Source organism: Oncorhynchus kisutch, linkage group LG3 (genome assembly GCF_002021735.2).
Source record: "Oncorhynchus kisutch isolate 150728-3 linkage group LG3, Okis_V2, whole genome shotgun sequence".
Lineage (NCBI taxonomy): Eukaryota > Metazoa > Chordata > Actinopteri > Salmoniformes > Salmonidae > Oncorhynchus > Oncorhynchus kisutch.
In genome coordinates this window covers 17,052,927-17,069,875 of record NC_034176.2, presented here as the reverse complement: position 1 = coordinate 17,069,875, position 16,949 = coordinate 17,052,927, and the positions used below count along the sequence as shown (strand labels likewise).

The 16,949-nt window shown below is 41.7% G+C and overlaps 1 protein-coding gene across 3 annotated transcripts in view; it reads right to left on the bottom strand.

Annotated features, from left to right (window-relative positions):
- Window positions 1–16,198, bottom strand: part of dab2ipa (DAB2 interacting protein a) — a 116,934-nt gene extending 100,736 nt beyond the window's left edge. Inside the window, exons 1-4 of one of the 3 annotated variants that reach the window (XM_031817885.1) lie at window positions 15,666–16,198; window positions 13,984–14,105; window positions 13,648–13,774; window positions 11,057–11,726 (exon numbers count right to left, since the gene is read on the bottom strand). In XM_031817885.1, coding sequence (XP_031673745.1) covers window positions 11,057–11,282 — 226 coding nt within the window. In that variant the 5' untranslated portion in view covers window positions 11,283–11,726; window positions 13,648–13,774; window positions 13,984–14,105; window positions 15,666–16,198. Of the gene's footprint in view, window positions 1–11,056; window positions 11,727–13,647; window positions 13,775–13,983; window positions 14,106–15,665 lie in introns of those variants that run through there. The other 2 variants (XM_031817874.1, XM_020468523.2) reach the window with 2 other exon arrangements.
- Window positions 16,199–16,949: the final 751 nt, after the last annotated feature.

The following is a 16,949-nucleotide window of genomic DNA, read 5'->3' as shown; positions in this document are numbered from 1 at the left end:
CTTGACAGGGGCAGGTTCCAGTTAGTTGTTTTCCCCCCTTCATAAATGCAATTCATGCCTCTGGAGAGGGTGGTAATACAGCTGTGATAGGATCTAACCCTTTTGGAATCCTAGCCCTCTTAGGCATGTCACATACGCTCAGTCACCCACCCCTCAGTCTGGTCTGCTCCTTCATACAGCACCTAGTGCTGCTCCCTCCCACCTGCGCCCACCCGCTGCCGTGAGAGGCTTCTCTGTGAAAAGCCTGGGGGCTGTGAATTCTCCACAGCTCTGCTCTTCCAAAAACAAGAGTAATCTCTGGAGCTCTCTCAAATCAGCAGTGTTCCAAAATCTGTCGTTGTTTAAAGCCAAGGCCAGGCCAGAAATACAGGCAGAGGTGTTTCACGCCAGGCTGCGGAAAATGTCTCATGAGCAGGAAACAGAGGTCTGGGTGACCTACTTGAGTCTGCATGCTGTTCCCATCTTTTTTGTAGTCGTGCATATGACCAATGTGAGATATTGGGTATTTATTAGGTACACCCATCTAGTAGTGGGACGGACCCCCCTTTTCCTCCAGAACAGCGGTACATTCATGCTGTGAACAGCCTGTTCCATCTCATTCCAAAGATGCTTTATTTGGTTGAGGTCTGGGGACTGTGCTTGCCACTCAAGTAAACTGAACTCACGGTCATATTCCAAGCAAATCTTTTTCACTCCTCAATTGTCCTCAAATGTTGGTGATCGCATGCCCACTGGAGCTGATTCTTCTTGTTTTTAGCTGATAGGTGTTGAACCCGGTGTGGTCGTCTGATGCAATAGCCCATCCATGAAAAGAATCAACGAGTTGTGCGTTCCAAGATGCCGTTCTGCACACCACTGTTGTACCGCCATTTTTATTTATCCGTTATTTTACCAGGTAAGTTGACTGAGAACACGTTCTCATTTGCAGCAATGACCTGGGGAATAGTTACAGGGGAGAGGAGGGGGATGAATGAGCCAATTGTAAACTGGGGATTATTAGGTGACCGTGATGGTTTGAGGGCCAGATTGGGAATTTAGCCAGGACACCAGGGTTAACAACCCTACTCTTACGACATGTGCCATGGGATCTTAAATGACCTCAGAGTCAGGACACCCGTTTAACGTCCCATCCGAAAGACAGCACCCTATACAGGGCATTGGGATATTTTTTTAGACCAGAGGAAAGAGTGCCTCCTACTGGCCCTCCAACACCACTTCCAGCAGCATCTGGTCTCCCATCCAGGAACTGACCAGGACCAACCCTGCTTAGCTTCAGAAGCAAGCCAGCAGCAGTATGCATGGTGGTATGCGGATGGCATTTGTTGGTTGGTTGCCCGCCTGTTAGCTTACACAATTCTTGCCATTGTCCTTTTGACCGCTCTCGTCAAAGAGCTGTTTTCACCCACAGGATTTCGCTGACCGGATGTTTATTTGACACACCATTCCCGGTAAACCCTAGATACTGGTGCGTGAAAAACCCTAGATACTGGCGCGTGAAAAGCCCAGGGGGGCAGCCATTTCTGAGATACTGGATCCGGCTCACTTGGCACCAACGATTATACCACGCTCAAAGTTGCTTAGGTCACTTGTTTTGCCCATTCTAACGTTCAATCAAACAGTAACTGAATGCCTCACTGACTGTCGGCCTGCGTTATATAAAAAGCCATGGCCATGTGACTCGCTGTCTGTAGGAGCGATCAATTTTTGCGACCGGGATGGTGTAACTAACTGTCCAGTGAGTGTAACCTTCACTGTTGGCTTTCAAATCCCAGTTTTGGTTGTGGAGAAGGTTCTACTTGAGACTGGTCCTCATCACTACAGTGAAGGATATCTTTATACTCGAAGATAACTAGTGATACCAGATAAAGGATAGTTCTAAACACCCTAAATCAGCATATTACTCCACCCAGCTCTGGCCAACAAAAACTTTGCCAAAACTTCAGTGCTAATTCCAGGTCTTGTGCTCTGCATTGGCTTTCATCTAGAGCTGGGCGATAAAGGGAAAACGTCCATATCACCATAAATGGACTCAATTATCACAATAACGATCAATCTAAGGGTAAATAAATTACATTAATGTGCACCAGTTACTTAAAAAAAAAAAATGTGTGTGTGTATATATATATATATATAAAGCTGACAGAGAATGCCACGAGTGTCCAAAGCTGTCATCAAGGAAAAGGGTGGCTACTTTGAAGAATCTCAAATATAAAATATATTTTCTTGGTTACTAAAATGATTCCATACGTGTTATTTCATAGTTTTGATGTCCTCACTATTATTCTATAAATGTAGAAAAACAGTAAAAATAAAGAAAAACCCTTGAATGTGTAGGTGTGTCCAAACTTTTGACTAGTACTTTTTAAACATTTAATTTCACCTTTATTTAACCAGGTAGGCTAGTTGAGAACAAGTTCTCATTTACAACTGTGACCTGGCCAAGATAAAGCAAAGCGACACAAACAACAACACAGAGTTAAACATAGAATAAACAAACATACAGTCAATAACACAAAAAAAAATATTCTATGTACAGTGTGTGCAAATGAGGTAAGATAAGGGAGGTAAGGCAATAAATAGGCCATAGTGGTGAAAGAATTACAATTTAAACACTGGAGTGATAGATGTGCAGATGATGATGTGCAAGTAGAGATACTGGGGTGCAATGGAGTAAAAATAACAGTATGGGGATGAGGTAGTTGAATGGGTTATTTACAGATGGGCTATGTACAGGTGCAGTGATCTGTGAGCTGCTCGGACAGCTGGTGCTTAAAGTTAGTAAGGGAGATATGAGTCTCCAGCTTCAGTGATTTTTGCAGTTAGTTCCAGTCATTGGCAGCAGAGAACTGGAAGGAAAGGCGGCCAAAGGAAGAATTGGCTATAGGGGTAAACAGTGAAATATTCCATGCTGGAGCCCGTGCTACAGGTGGGTGCTGCTATGTTGACCAGTGAGCTGAGATAAGGCGGGGCTTTACCTAGCAAAAAATTATAGATGACCTGTGGCCAGTGGGTTTGGCGACGAATATGAAGCGAGGGCCAACCAACGTGAGCATACATGTCACAGTGGTGGGTAGTATATGGGGCTTTGGTGACAAAATGGATGGCACTGTGATAGACTGCATCCAATTTGTTGAGTAGAGTGATGGAGGCTATTTTGTAAATGACATCGCCGAAGTCAAGGATCGACAGGATAATCAGTTTTACGAGGGTATGTTTGGCAGCATGAGTGAAGGATGCTTTGTTGTGAAATAGGAAGCCGATTCTAGATTTAATTTTGGATTGGAGATGCTTAATGTGAGTATGGAACGAGAGTTTACAGTCTAACCAGATACCTAGGTATTTGTAGTTGTCCACATATTCTAAGTCAGAACCATCCAGATTAGTGATGCTGGACGGGCAGGCAGCGATCGGTTGAAGAGCATGCATTTAAATGTACTTGCGTTTAAGAGCAGCTGGATGCCAAGGAAGGAGAGTTGTATGGCAGTGAAGCTCGTCTGGAGGTTAGTTAACACAGTTTCCAAAGAGGGCAAGAGGTATACAGAACGGTGTCGTCTGCGTAGAGGTGGATCAGAGAATCACCAGCAGCACGAGAGACATCATTGTTGCATACAGAGAAAAGAGTCGGCCCGAGAATTGAACCCTGTGGCACACCCATAGACTTCCAGAGGACAACAGGCCCTCCAACTTGACACACTGAACTCTGTCTGAGAAGTAGTTGGTGAACCAGGCAAGGCAGTCATTTGAGAAACCAAGGCTGTCGAGTCTGCCAATAGGAATGTGGTGATTGACAGAGTCCAAAGCCTTGGCCAGGTCGATGAATACAGCTGCACAGTACTGTCTCTTATCGATGGCTGTTATATCGTTTAGGACCTTGAGCGTGGCTGAGGTGCACCCATGACCAGCTAGGAAACCAGATTGCATAGTGGAGAAGGTACGGTGGGTTTCGAAATGGTCGGTGATCTGTTTGTTAACTTGGCTTTCGAAGACCTTAGAAAGGCAGGGTAGGATAGATATACAGTGGGGCAAAAAAGTATTTAGTCAGACATCATTTGTGCAAGTTCTCCCACTTAAAAAGATGAGAGATGCCTGTAATTTTCATCATAGGTACACTTCAACTATGACAGACAAAATAAGGGGGAAAACATCCAGAAAATAACATTGTAGGACTTTTAATGAATTTATTTTCAAATTATGGTGGAAAATAAGTATTTGTTCACCTACAAACAAGCAAGATTTCTGGCTCTCACAAACCTGTAACTTCTTCTTTAAGAGGCTCCTCTGTCCTCCACTCGTTACCTGTATTAATGGCACCTGTTTGAACTTGTTATCAGTATAAAAGACACCTGTCCACAGTCACACTCCAAACTCCACTATGGCCAAGACCAAAGAGCTGTCAAAGGACACCATTTTTTTATGTAATATGACATTTTGCCCATATCGCCCAGCCATAAGACTTAGGCTACAACATTTCAAACTTCACATTCCTTTAGTAAAGGCTACTTATCGTTATTATCCAAATCAGTAAAATGTCCTCGATAAATGATTGGTTCAGTCAGTATCGATCATTTTCTGTTTATTGTAGCAGCTCTACTTTTATCAGGATTAGCAATCCTATCAATAGCATGCTGACTGTGTGTCTATATGTAAAGATTAGGATTGCAAAGTTTCAGAAAGATCCAGAAAACTGGGAATGTTTTCTGGAATTTTACAACCCAAGTAAAGATTGAGATTGTCATAATTTATCATCCAAGCGACATTATTCGAGCACATGGAGGATTCTAGGAGTGAGCGAGCGTGGCAAATTAATGGAAAAGATGGGTTTCCCTCTGGAGAACGTGGTTTGAAAAGTGTACAGAAATAATGTCCTGATGGAAGGATAATAAGCAGTGTTGTGTACATTCTCTCTACCTTCTCAATCCAGTTGGTTGTAAACTGGTAAGGAACTATTGTTTCTGCAGGCAGTGTGACTCTGAGCTATTGTACATTGACGAGAGCAGTCTAGAGACACAAAATGCAATCACTAGACAAGGTGTACAGCATCCAACCAGGTCTGAAATACTTTTAAGCCAAACATTCTTGACAACACAGCACGATGCAAACAGCAAAAAAACAACACAAAAACCATCCTCATGCTGCATGGTTTCACTCAAGTTTACGGGCTATTACAGCCCTGCCACATTTCTGTGTCTGTTTTAATGTATTGGAATGTGACTCCTGATGGAGAATTGTACCATTAAAATTCACACCAAGCTGGTGTTTAATGCACCTACTGCTTGCTGACTTAGACCTATACAGTACAACATATTCTGCCAAAAATAACTTCACTTTGGTGACTTATGGGTGGTGAAGTCACAACTTGGCATGATTGAAGAGCTACCGGCTGGCATTGCTATACTGGCGTTACCATGGCAGCAAACTATATTTTTACATCTAGATTGAAAACATACATATCAACTCAAAATGGTATTGGTCACACGTGCCAAATACAACAGGGTGTAGACTACAGTGAAATGCTTACTTACAAGCCCATTCCCAACAATGCAGATTTTAAAAGACAAATATTTGCTAAATGAAAAATAAAATAGTAACACAAAAACAATAACAAGGCTATATACAAGGAGTACCAGTACCGAGTCAATGTGGAGGGGTACATTCAAAAGCATTGTTGACTCTCTGGAGTTTTGTGATTGGAATGTACAGTACCTGTGGATTGCACTGCAACGTGCGTCTGTCTTCCACAAAGAGCACAAAGCAATGAAGGGACTCCCTGGAGAGATACAGTCTCTCTCTCTCTCTCTCTCTCTCTCTCTCTCTCTCTCTCTCAGCAAAAGATCACAGCTGGGAAAGGTGTAAGGATAAGGGCAAACTTTCAGACATACTTTTTCTCACTCCAAAGAAAGAATGCCTTTGATCCTTCCCTCTGAAAGCTAAACAGTAAGTTAGAGACATCCACAATGGCCCGGCCGTTTCCCCCTTCTCTCAACTCAAAGAGAGGCCGTCACAAAATCAAGACTGCCTCTCCGAGGTGTGTCCCCCACTCTTCCATGAGTAAAGAAAATAATAGAAATGAGGCATCTTTCTCTCTGTGGCATTCAGGGGAACAAGCACTGCAAAGAGCTACATTCTTGGCTTAGAGTAGCCAATCAGAGGGCACGGTATATAGGGAGTCAGGCTACAGTAGGTAGCTGGAGTCAGAACTGAGAAGGCAGGCTTCACAAGCCTTGTGAAATGTCCTTCAAAAGAAGTGTCATGACGTTGGCCTGGGGGTAGGTTTATGACAGTCAAAAATACCTCTTCCCCACTTTTTCCTCTCTCTACCCTACTGATGTTACATTTGCAAAACCCTTTGGTTAACATAGAGATTCTGGGAACATCAGAAGGTAGGGGGAAATTAACTATGTTCTGGTAATCCGACCACTTGAACATATGTGGTGGTACATAATGAATATGATGTCAGTTCGGTTGTCATCTGAGACATTCTCATCAATGTTAAGATGACAAACTCTACAGGGGAAAGTCTATACATCAGAGTTATTAGATTCACATGGAATTGTTGTTCAATTTAAATGTTTGAATATGAAATTATTTGTGATGGGGTGAAATGTGATTTTAGCTTCTAAAATGTGAGATTTGGGTTTCATAAGATAGGGCTCTGCTCAATCAGTGGCCCGCCCCTGTGAAGGGACATGGGCTATAAAACTTTTCAAACACGCCCTCCTCTCCCTTCCTATATAAGCCCTTGACAACAATATAACCTCCTGTTCCGAGGACGTGAGGACGACTGTTTGATGTCAGAATGGTTCAGATAATAACTACAGAACGAAGCAAACATCAGCGTGAGCTTTGGTTGCGAATGGTATGAACTTTGAACTCTTATTCACTACAGAAGTGATACCTCCTAGCCGTTGAGTTAGCAACAGCCGCTGCAAACGAGGGTTAGGAAGGAACAGACAGAGTATCCCGTCTACCACACAACGACATTACTACAACGTATTCAATTTACCAGCAGAGACATTCTTCAAAGGACAAAGGACTCTTTTGGGCAACACAGCCTTCCATCTACCACCAACCTACCGAAGCGCAGCTCAGAGTAAATATTTATTTAATTTTCCTTTTCCAAATAGGCGGTAATTTAGAATGCATAAGATACTGTATTTACGATAGCACAGCTTCGCCCTTTGTTCCTCAGTCTCCCGCTCTTTCACTCAAACCCAGACCTTTTTCTTGTGTAAACAGCTGTCATATCTGTTCCGCCCGCTAGGGACATTTTCCTTTATGACGTAATTTGTAATCAAGTTATGATTTAAATATGTGTAATTCTGTGTGACTAGTTAGGTATTTAGTAAATAAATAATTAAACCCAATTTTGTATTGCTGATTCAACTTGTTAGCCAGGGTTCGTGCAGATAACCAAGAATTTACAACTTTCAGATGAGACTGAAATAAGATGACGATTAATATTGACTGCTATTGATGTAAAATATTACTAGGTCTTTAAGAGTTTATTCGGAAGATAACAGCTCTATAAATATTATTTCATGGTGCCCGACTCTCTAATTAATTACATTTACATGATTAGCTCAATCAGGTAATATTAATTACGGCGAAATTATTTTATAGAATAGCATGTCATATCACTTAATCCGGCATAGCCAAAGACACGACAAAGCATAGTGAAATGTATCATATTATCACTAGCATACGGAAAAATAACATGGCTTTGAAAGTATGGTCTTGTTATGAGATTTTTAAAACATTTTATCTGTGATTTCTCTGCCATAGCCGGCCGCTGTTTCTTGAACAACGGTGTCCTTGGCTTACAAAGAGGGGTAATACTGTTCTGAATTTATGCAAAATACTTTCTCTCTCTCTATGCTATTCCACTGTATGTTCTCAACTCATCGCTATGAGTCTATCATTGTGTGGTGCACTCCAGCCCACTGCCCTGACTAGCTGTGCAAGACAGAACTTCCTGAGTGGAGGACTATAGAAACAACAGTGAAGATTGGGCAGGGGATTAATACAAGTCAGCTGACTTATGTGCAGCATGTGAGGTCAGCAAATTGCCCTGGCGTATGACGGCCAGCTGAGCCAAGTTCCTCTCTGAAGGAATTCGGACTTCAAATGTCACAAGCCCACACACTTTAACATGTTTATGTGTATATGTCAAAGACGGAGCACGAGATCTACAGTGAAGGGACATCTGCTTATTGTCTTCTCCTTGGCAGCTCAACATTTAACCACAGTGGCTCAACAGGTGGAGTTTAAAGAATAGAAAAAGGGAACTAGTGTGTCAAATACTTCACACCATTTAGTCAAACCATGTAGCCTAATCTAGTCAACATTTTATCTTTATTTTTATATATCTGACAATTAAATCAGTTACTCCGCTCTAATACAACTGAGCTGAATAAAGGGACCCGTATCATTAAATCGCAAACATTTCATAGTAAAATCTCTCAAATCAGTACCTTGCTCTCGAGGTGAATTGAAGTGTCAAAGGCAACTGTCATCATACCAATCAGTAAAACCACTGAAGCACATAGCAGGAGCATTGACAACTGAGCCTTGTTACTATATTCAAAGACAATTTGATGAGTGACAGCCTCATGTTTCCACCTAAATTACATGGAAGAGCTGGTGTCAGCTAGCCAACATACTTTCTCAACTGTACAGGATAAAGTAGATTTAAAAACAAAAACTACCATTGCATAGACTAAAAAGGTTACAAATGAATCTTCAACACTTCAAGCTAGATTTAATGCGCAGTTTAACGCCCCAAAAAGTTGAGTCAAAAAGAAGTGTAATAAATTCAGAGGCAAGCACTTTGCCTTTCAAGAGGGCCAAAATGGACCCATTAAAATGTCATCCACAATCCTCAGCTTTAACTCAAAAGGCATGAGCAAGCCGTACCACTTTTTTAAGGGGCACTGTAAATAATCCAATGCAAATAGACTTTTGAGATATTATTTTCTAACCTATATTAGAGTTCTTTGGTCACGGAAATAAGGCGGACACTTAATTGCCAAGATGGCACCGACAGACATGGCAGTTCTGCTTCTAGCTCCTAATTCCACTTATGTGCACTGGAGGCATTTTTCAATCTGGAGGGGGGACTGATCCCAAGCAGACAAGTTCTCCCATGCTAGAGGGGATAAAAACAAAACTGTTTAGCCTATTTGGTAAAATTGGCAGGAAAAAAACATGGGAGATTTTTAGTAAACTGCCGTACAACACATTTTACAGTTTATAATTGTTTCATTGACATTTCAAAATCAGGCAACAGTGGTTAGATTATTTGGTTTGAAAGACATACTGTATCTAAATGTTGGCAGTGAATATGACCATTTTTGTAACTAGGGAGACATCTAAATTGATGAACAAAAGGATGGGACCCAAGTATAATGCCACTGTGGGATGTTGGGTCTTTCTCCCCAACAGTAGAGTTAAGATCATCCCAAAACTGCAATAACATGTCCACTATAGGCTACTGCCAATCCATAATTGCAACACAGTAAGAAAATGTTGACAATTTTCATGCTAAAGCAGATTATGTCCAATTTAATAATTATGTCATCGAGATTATGCTAACACCCTGTGTTAGATTTAGGCCTACTGCAGGTTGTCTGGAGCATGTCACCCCTTAGTGTCAGAAAAACAAATGGTTTTGGATACTTAAGAGAATGATAAGTAAACACTATGTAATATTAACTGTTGATATTGCTATTTCAGCTCAATATTCATGAATATTTGAGAAGGAATTTCTGATTGTGTTTTTCAGCTGTTAGAGTAGTAGAGGTAAAAAAAAAAAGGTCTGTACCAGACCAGTATCTTTAGTACTGACAGTGAATCCTGCAAGTGCTAATATCCTTCAATTAATTATTCATCACACCAAAACATTGAATGCTCATAAAGCTAGAAATTCTAAAATATGTATTCAAATTAGCCATAGGGCATGTTAAATAGAAAAATAGGCTGATGTCTTCATTCAAACTCTTACGAACTAAAGAATAGTATAAGGAAATGTGTTGATCATATCAGAGCATTGACATGAAGATACTGGCAGTTATGAACAAAGAAGTGTCTAGGTTACTGACTGGTGCATCAGGGGGAGTATAGGGCCAGCACAACCCAGACAAGAGCCTAGAGGAAGACTGTCTGAGCACCAACACCAGGATGGGTGACTACTCTAATCCATGCTCGACTGTGTAGATACTAGATATTGGTTCAACTCATTGAAGTACACTTTGTTCTCTTATTAAGTCCTACAACTGACTATATTTCCAAGGAAATTAAAGTTAGTGTGGTATTCTCATGACAAATTTGAAAATGGCACAGAGCCCGGCTAATAAAACGGAATAAATCCAAGTCAGCCAAGTGTGGCTGTGGAAATATTCTAAGTATTCCAAGTGGATTGCTATTTGAAACAAAGGAGAATTTCTCATCAACAGTACACTGAAAAGTTCTCCTGAAATGTTAAAATAATGTACAAGCTTTTAAGAGAAACAATCTCTGTTGTTTTCTCAAACATCTTAGTGACTCCTACACGTCCTCACACTTGAGCCGATGTGCTGCGCAGTTGTTATTCCTCAGAAGACCCAACACAGGATTTTTATGAGTCATTCAGCCCACAGATTACAGAGTGGAAATCCAGTTGCTGCACAGAGTGTTCGAATTTATTCTGAGACAGAAAAATACCCAGACATCACATTCTATGCAAAAACAGTAAACAGTCCAATCACTTTTTCAACTAACACAACTAACAATCTCTATGGACTAAAACATTCTTCCTAGTGGCGTTCAAATGGACTAAAAGTTCTTCCTAGTAAACAGTATGTTGAATACAGTATTAGAACCCCCAGGCTTCTCCTCTATCTACTCGAACAAAACATCTGATTCATAGAAATTCCACAAGCAATCTGTCTCCACAGCAAACAACCCCACTTCACCAGAACTGAGTGAGAGAGAAGCACAAAGTGAACAACTAACAATCTGTGCCACGGGGACAGAAGCAGGCTTCAACAGTTTGTCTGCTTTATTAAAACGTTCTCCTTACCATTGTAGCTCTCCGGTTTGTCCGCATTGTCCAACTCCATAACTTCACAGCACCAAATGAGGCATACTCCTTTCTGCCAGCCCTGTGCGTGCGTGAGGATGTAGAATCGAGTGAGGCACAGAAACGTATCCTCGTCTCCCGCCTGTCCCAGTGAGTAGCGCTGCCTAGTTTTGCAGGGGCAGCTCTGCTGTGTTCTGGCTGCTGCTACGCTACATCTGGCAGCCATTCCAAGACTATGATTGGGTTGAGCTCAACTCAGGGCCTGGCTGCCAGCTTTCGCTACTCAGCTCTTAAAGACACAGCATGTTTTTTCTTCTTCTCTCCCTTTTCATCATATGGTCACTAAACAAAACATAGCTCAGAATCCCTCTCACTTCAGTTCTCTGAGATCCTGACCAATGGCCGGCCACCTTCTCCTCTACACAACCAGGTTGCGATGCAGGGGCAACAGCAGCTAGGGGCACAGCAGTTAAGGGGCACAGCAGCTAAGGGGCACAGCAGTTAAGGGGCACAGCAGCTAAGGGGCACAGCAGTTAAGGGGCACAGCAGCTAAGGGGCACAGCAGCTAAGGGGCACAGCAGCTAAGGGGCACAGCAGCTAAGTGCACATGAGCTAAGGGGTACAGCAGCTAGGGGCTGGAGTCCTGCATCGGATCGGATACCCACGGTTCCTGGTAGAATGAAAACATTATTTCAATCCGTGGGCTGGCTCGTGGTTCAGAACCATTACATTGCAGGTCGGAAACATTTAAAATCAAGATAATACACTTTTTAAAAACCCAGAAACTTCATGTGTTGCGTTTTGTTTGCGAATTCCATTCTGTGAGCAGCGAGGCAGACTTAAGACATCAGCCGCGCTCGCATTGAGAGTGTTTGGAGCTGGGAACTACAGTATCCCTTATTTGTGTGATGCTAAAACATTATAAATTGTCCACGCACAGAGCTTGTTCCCTCTCCCCACATAAGTATATGACACATTGCCAAGCTTACTTTCCCTGGATACATTTTTTGTTGACATTTGACATTTTTTCTCTACCAACTAAGCTACACGGGACTAGCCTAGCTCACGCAAAAATGTCTAGCATAGGCCTAACCAGAGAGAAATATAGGCTACAACATTATAGCGGAAACAGGTGCTGCACGAGTGAAATCCCCAGTTTGGAAGGACAATGACAAGGTAGATGGATGCACAGCTTGCACAAAGTGCAAGCAGGTAGGCCTATTTGTTTTCGATAATTCAGTTCATTATCAACTATTTATTACATTCATTCAGGCTTTTGTTCATTAGACTACAGGCCGGCCATGTAAAAAGTGTAAACCGGAGCGGCTGGTAAAAGTTTGAGGAACCTACAAAATGAATGTAGCCTATTTTTGCAGCCTATATTCGAGTCTGGGAATGGTTTATTTCAATTTAAGCTATTTGCTTATCTAAACAATATTGAAGGTAAAGGTCTTATTTTGTTATGTCAGCTACATGCTTTCATTAGGTAAGAAGTCTAATTAGAAGGCTCTTTCTCTCAAAGCGATTTGAGTGACACATCGCATTATAAAATGGTTTCCTTTTATACAAATGGTGAATAGATATGCAGACAAATTAATTAATGCAGGGAAGGGGAATAGTAATAGTAGTAATAATAGCCTAATAATATTCATAATAAAGCCTACTTTTTTACATAAATGAATGTTATATGACTGGTTTACAGATCAGCTCTTTGAACAATTCTATGCCAGTGAACAATTCTATGCCAAACTGACCTATGAAGGACTCTACTTGGGGCACACCTAGGGACACTACTGTGCAAAAACAAGCAATAATAGGCATATGTATGGATTATATTACACCAAGGAATTTCTATTTTGAGTCCTGTGGTCACAGTTTGCCATTATTGCAGCGTACTGGGAAAGGAATGACTAGAAAAGGTTTGAGGATGTTCAGAGTCATTGACAGCTGAGACCTCCAGTGGTAAGGAAAGGAAATAGGCTAGGTTCACCCATGTCTCAGTAAGAGGTGCTGTTGGCTCAAAAAAGCACATGTTTGTTTTCATACATTTTTACAATATAGCCAATATGACTTTGCCGCTGGCCCATCTAGCAGAAATCACTCAGTTCTGTCTCCAGGACAAGCCTAAACATAAACCTGAACATTTTGCAAAACATTAGTTTCAGTATTTTTTCATGTCTAAGCACACTCTTCCACTGTTAGGCCTAATCCACAAGCAGTTTATCCACATTCTGAAAAAAGCCTTGATTTCACCACCACAAGCAATTTTCACATCAAGTTTCATTTACCTACATCTAGGCTCAATTCATTTGTAGCATTATGACTCAAACAAAGCCAAAAATCAGTTACTCCAGACTCCATCCTTAGTCAAATGTCTAAACCAATATTTACAACAAGTAGCCTCTGCTCTACTCTGCTTCCGATTGTTGATTACTTTGCAATTTCTTCTTCAAAGACGGAGTGAACGAACAAGATCACATATTTTACTTGTACTCTACTGTGTTGATTGACAGGTAAGCGTTTCATCCCATAGTATAGTGGAGTGATGTGTACTCAGTCTGGTAGGGTAGGAGTGGGTAGACTGTACTTACTGTTGTCTGTGGCCAGGGCTGTTTTGTCTCCAAGGGTGTGGCAGTCTCTGGGCACAGTGAGGGTATGACGCAGTAGCCACACCGTGCACGACTCGGCCCGGCGCTCCTGTAGCAGCAGCGGGTGGATCTGGGTAACAGCCAGGACAGCAGGCAATGACAACAATTTATGCTACAGTTGCTACTGGTAATAAACAATGGGACAGTTCACTCCAGGCTCCAGAAGGGTGGAATTCCACTCTCCTTAAAAAAAAACAATACAAATGTAGGCCTACATGATTTCCCATCTCTTCAATCCTCACACCACATATTATTCACTATTTGGTAGGAGTTCAATACCTCTTGTTTGTCCAATAGGAGTAGCTGACAGTCGGTAACTATGCAGAACTTTGGCTTCCATATGGCAGGCTCAGTGAAAGGCTGGCCGCAGGATATCCAGTTAGTTGATGAGCTCTTCATATCTGCAAAACATGCATATTAACAAGCTATGACAGACAATGAATGTGGATTCCATTTAATTAATAGGCTTTAGTATATTTATTCCAATATGAATTGCAGTACCTGTAAGTACATAGAAGCAAGTCCCTTCTATTGGAATGGATGACAAACGTGCAAATAAAAAAAACATGCCAGCATCCCGGATTGTACAGTGGAGATGGGACTCATGTAAGCTCTGATAAAGAGCAAACAATCAATGCATTTTTCAGATCCCTTCTTCCGCCACATCACACAGAGGGCATCAAGCCTTATCAAATCAAGGGAATCATTCAATAACCTTCACTGTAGTATGGTGGTCTCGTACAGGCAGCACAGATCATGTCATTGCAGGCGAACGCTGTGCTTTTAGTAATCCCCACTTTCTGGGAGATTAAGGTTACTACCAGGGGTCAAATGTCCCATGCGTGTTACATCCTCTTCGCCTGCAATGACATGATCTGTGCTGTTCACAAGTTCAAGTAGTATACTGCTTGAGGAAGAAGGATTTTGTCTCATTTGATGTTAACCTTATGATAGGCTACATCAGCATTGTCAGTAAGTGTGTGCCCATGTCAGACTGAAGACATAGCAAGGCTGAGTGATTGTTCCCTCTTCTGAAGCATTGATAAGTGTCCCATGTGTCCAGTTAAGCCTACAGCTTAGTCCTGCTTACTTTTTCTTTGTAATGGTTGCATCACTCCTGTCAACTGTGTTACTGTTTTTTACACAACCAAGCTTGTATCCTGCATTTTAATATTGGTATTATGGTTTCATAACTTGTCAAGAAGAAAAGGAAAGACACATGAATTAGATTTTCACATGTCATGACTCATGTGTAGCTAGGTAGCTAGAATTACTACATCAGGAATTTTGATTTGGAGCTGGAGAAAACATTAAAAACACCTTTCTAATATTGAGTTGCACCCTCAGAACAGCTTAAATTCGTAGGCTCTACAAGGTGCCGAAAGCGTTCGACAGGGATTCTGGCACATGTTGATTCCAGTGCTTCCCACAGTTGTATTAAGTTGGCTGTATGTCATTTGGGTGGTGGACCATTATTGATACACACGGGAAACTGTTGAGCGTGAAAAACCCAGCAGCGTTGCAGTTCTTGACACAAACAGGTGCGCCTGGTACATACTACCATACCCCGCGCACTTTTGTCTTGCCCATTCACCCTCAATGTCACACAATCCATGTCTCAATTATCTCAAGGCTTAAAAATCCTTCTTTAACATGTCTCACCCCCTTCATATACACACTGATTGAAGTGGTTTTAACAAGTGACATCAATAAGGGATCATATCTTTCGCCTGGATACACCTGGTGAGTCTGTCATGGAAAGAGCAGGTGTTCGTATTGTTTTGTAAACGGAGTGTTTACTTCACGTGCATGGAATAACATTTTCTCAAGCATATCAACCTAGTTAGCTAGGAGCCGATTGCTTTGAGGCAAAGCGACTTCCTCCCCCTTTCATCCGTACTTGAGGTTCCATTAGCTAGCTAGTTAGCTAAACACGTTTGCTGTGTTTAATTGCTACTTACCGATAACCCTCATCCAGCCTTGAAATTGACATCGTGAAAGATGGGTCACCAAATTCTGCATATTATTTCGAAGTAGAGCGCACTTTTCCCGGGGATAACGATTCAAAAATAAAGTGACGTCTCCCTCAGCTATTAATGATTGAGGCATGTAATCTACTTTAAGCATTGTTTCGCATATCACACCATGATGAATACAAATGGAAATTCAGCGTAAGAGAATAATCCGTACGAATGTTCACTCTCACTTTTCAGGACCATCCACATGGCTTCCACAACTTCTTGGCCTCGCGCTGTGCATTTCACACTTCAAATACAAAATAAAACTTGCTGACAGAAAATAGGGCCGTGTTTTGACACAGCTACAACGTCCTTAAACACCTTAATTAAATTAAAGGATTAACTGTCTGGCATAGACCTAGGCTGTGATCAATTGTTTCGGGTTTGTTTCTCTCTTATTTACTTTTAAATACATTACTTTTTGGAAACGTTTATGGGACGTAGAAGCTAGGCGTATTTAGCCCTGTAGTAGATACACCATATGGTCAAAAGTATATGGACACGCCTTCAAAATTAGTGGATTCGGCTATTTCAGCCACAATGGTTGCTGACAGGTGTATAACACCCGCACTTCACATTGTTGCGAACGACATTATACCATAGAAGAAGACACATTTATAAAATTCAGCACACAGCCATGCAATCTCCATAGAGATCTCAACTGTAAGTGCTGTTATTGTGGAGTGGAAATACCTAGGAGCAACAACGGCTCAGCTGCTAAGTGGTAGGCCACAAACATTCACAGAATGGGACCGCGGAGTGCTGAAGCGCATAAACATTGTGTACCCCAGTTGCAACACTCACTACCCAGTTCCAAACTGCCTCTGGAAGCAAGGTCAGCAAAAAAACTGTTTAGACGGGAGCGTCAAGAAATGGATTTCCATGGCCGAGCAGCTGCACACAAGCCTAAGTTTACCATTCCCACAATGCCAAGCGTTGGCTGGAGTGGTGTAAAGCTCGCCACAATTAGAAGAGGGGACCAACTCCATTTTAATGCCCATGCTTTTGGAATGTGATGTTTGAAGAGCACATACTTTTGGCCGTGTAGTGTAAGTATTCATAGAGTATGTCTTCAGACCTCTAATTTGATTGTCATTGTGACTTACAATCAGTGGTGTAAAGTACTTAGGTAAAAAATATATATGTTTTAATTTTATTTCACCTTTATTTAACCAGGTAGGCCAGTTGAGAACAAGTTGTCATTTACAACTGCAACCTGGCCAAGAT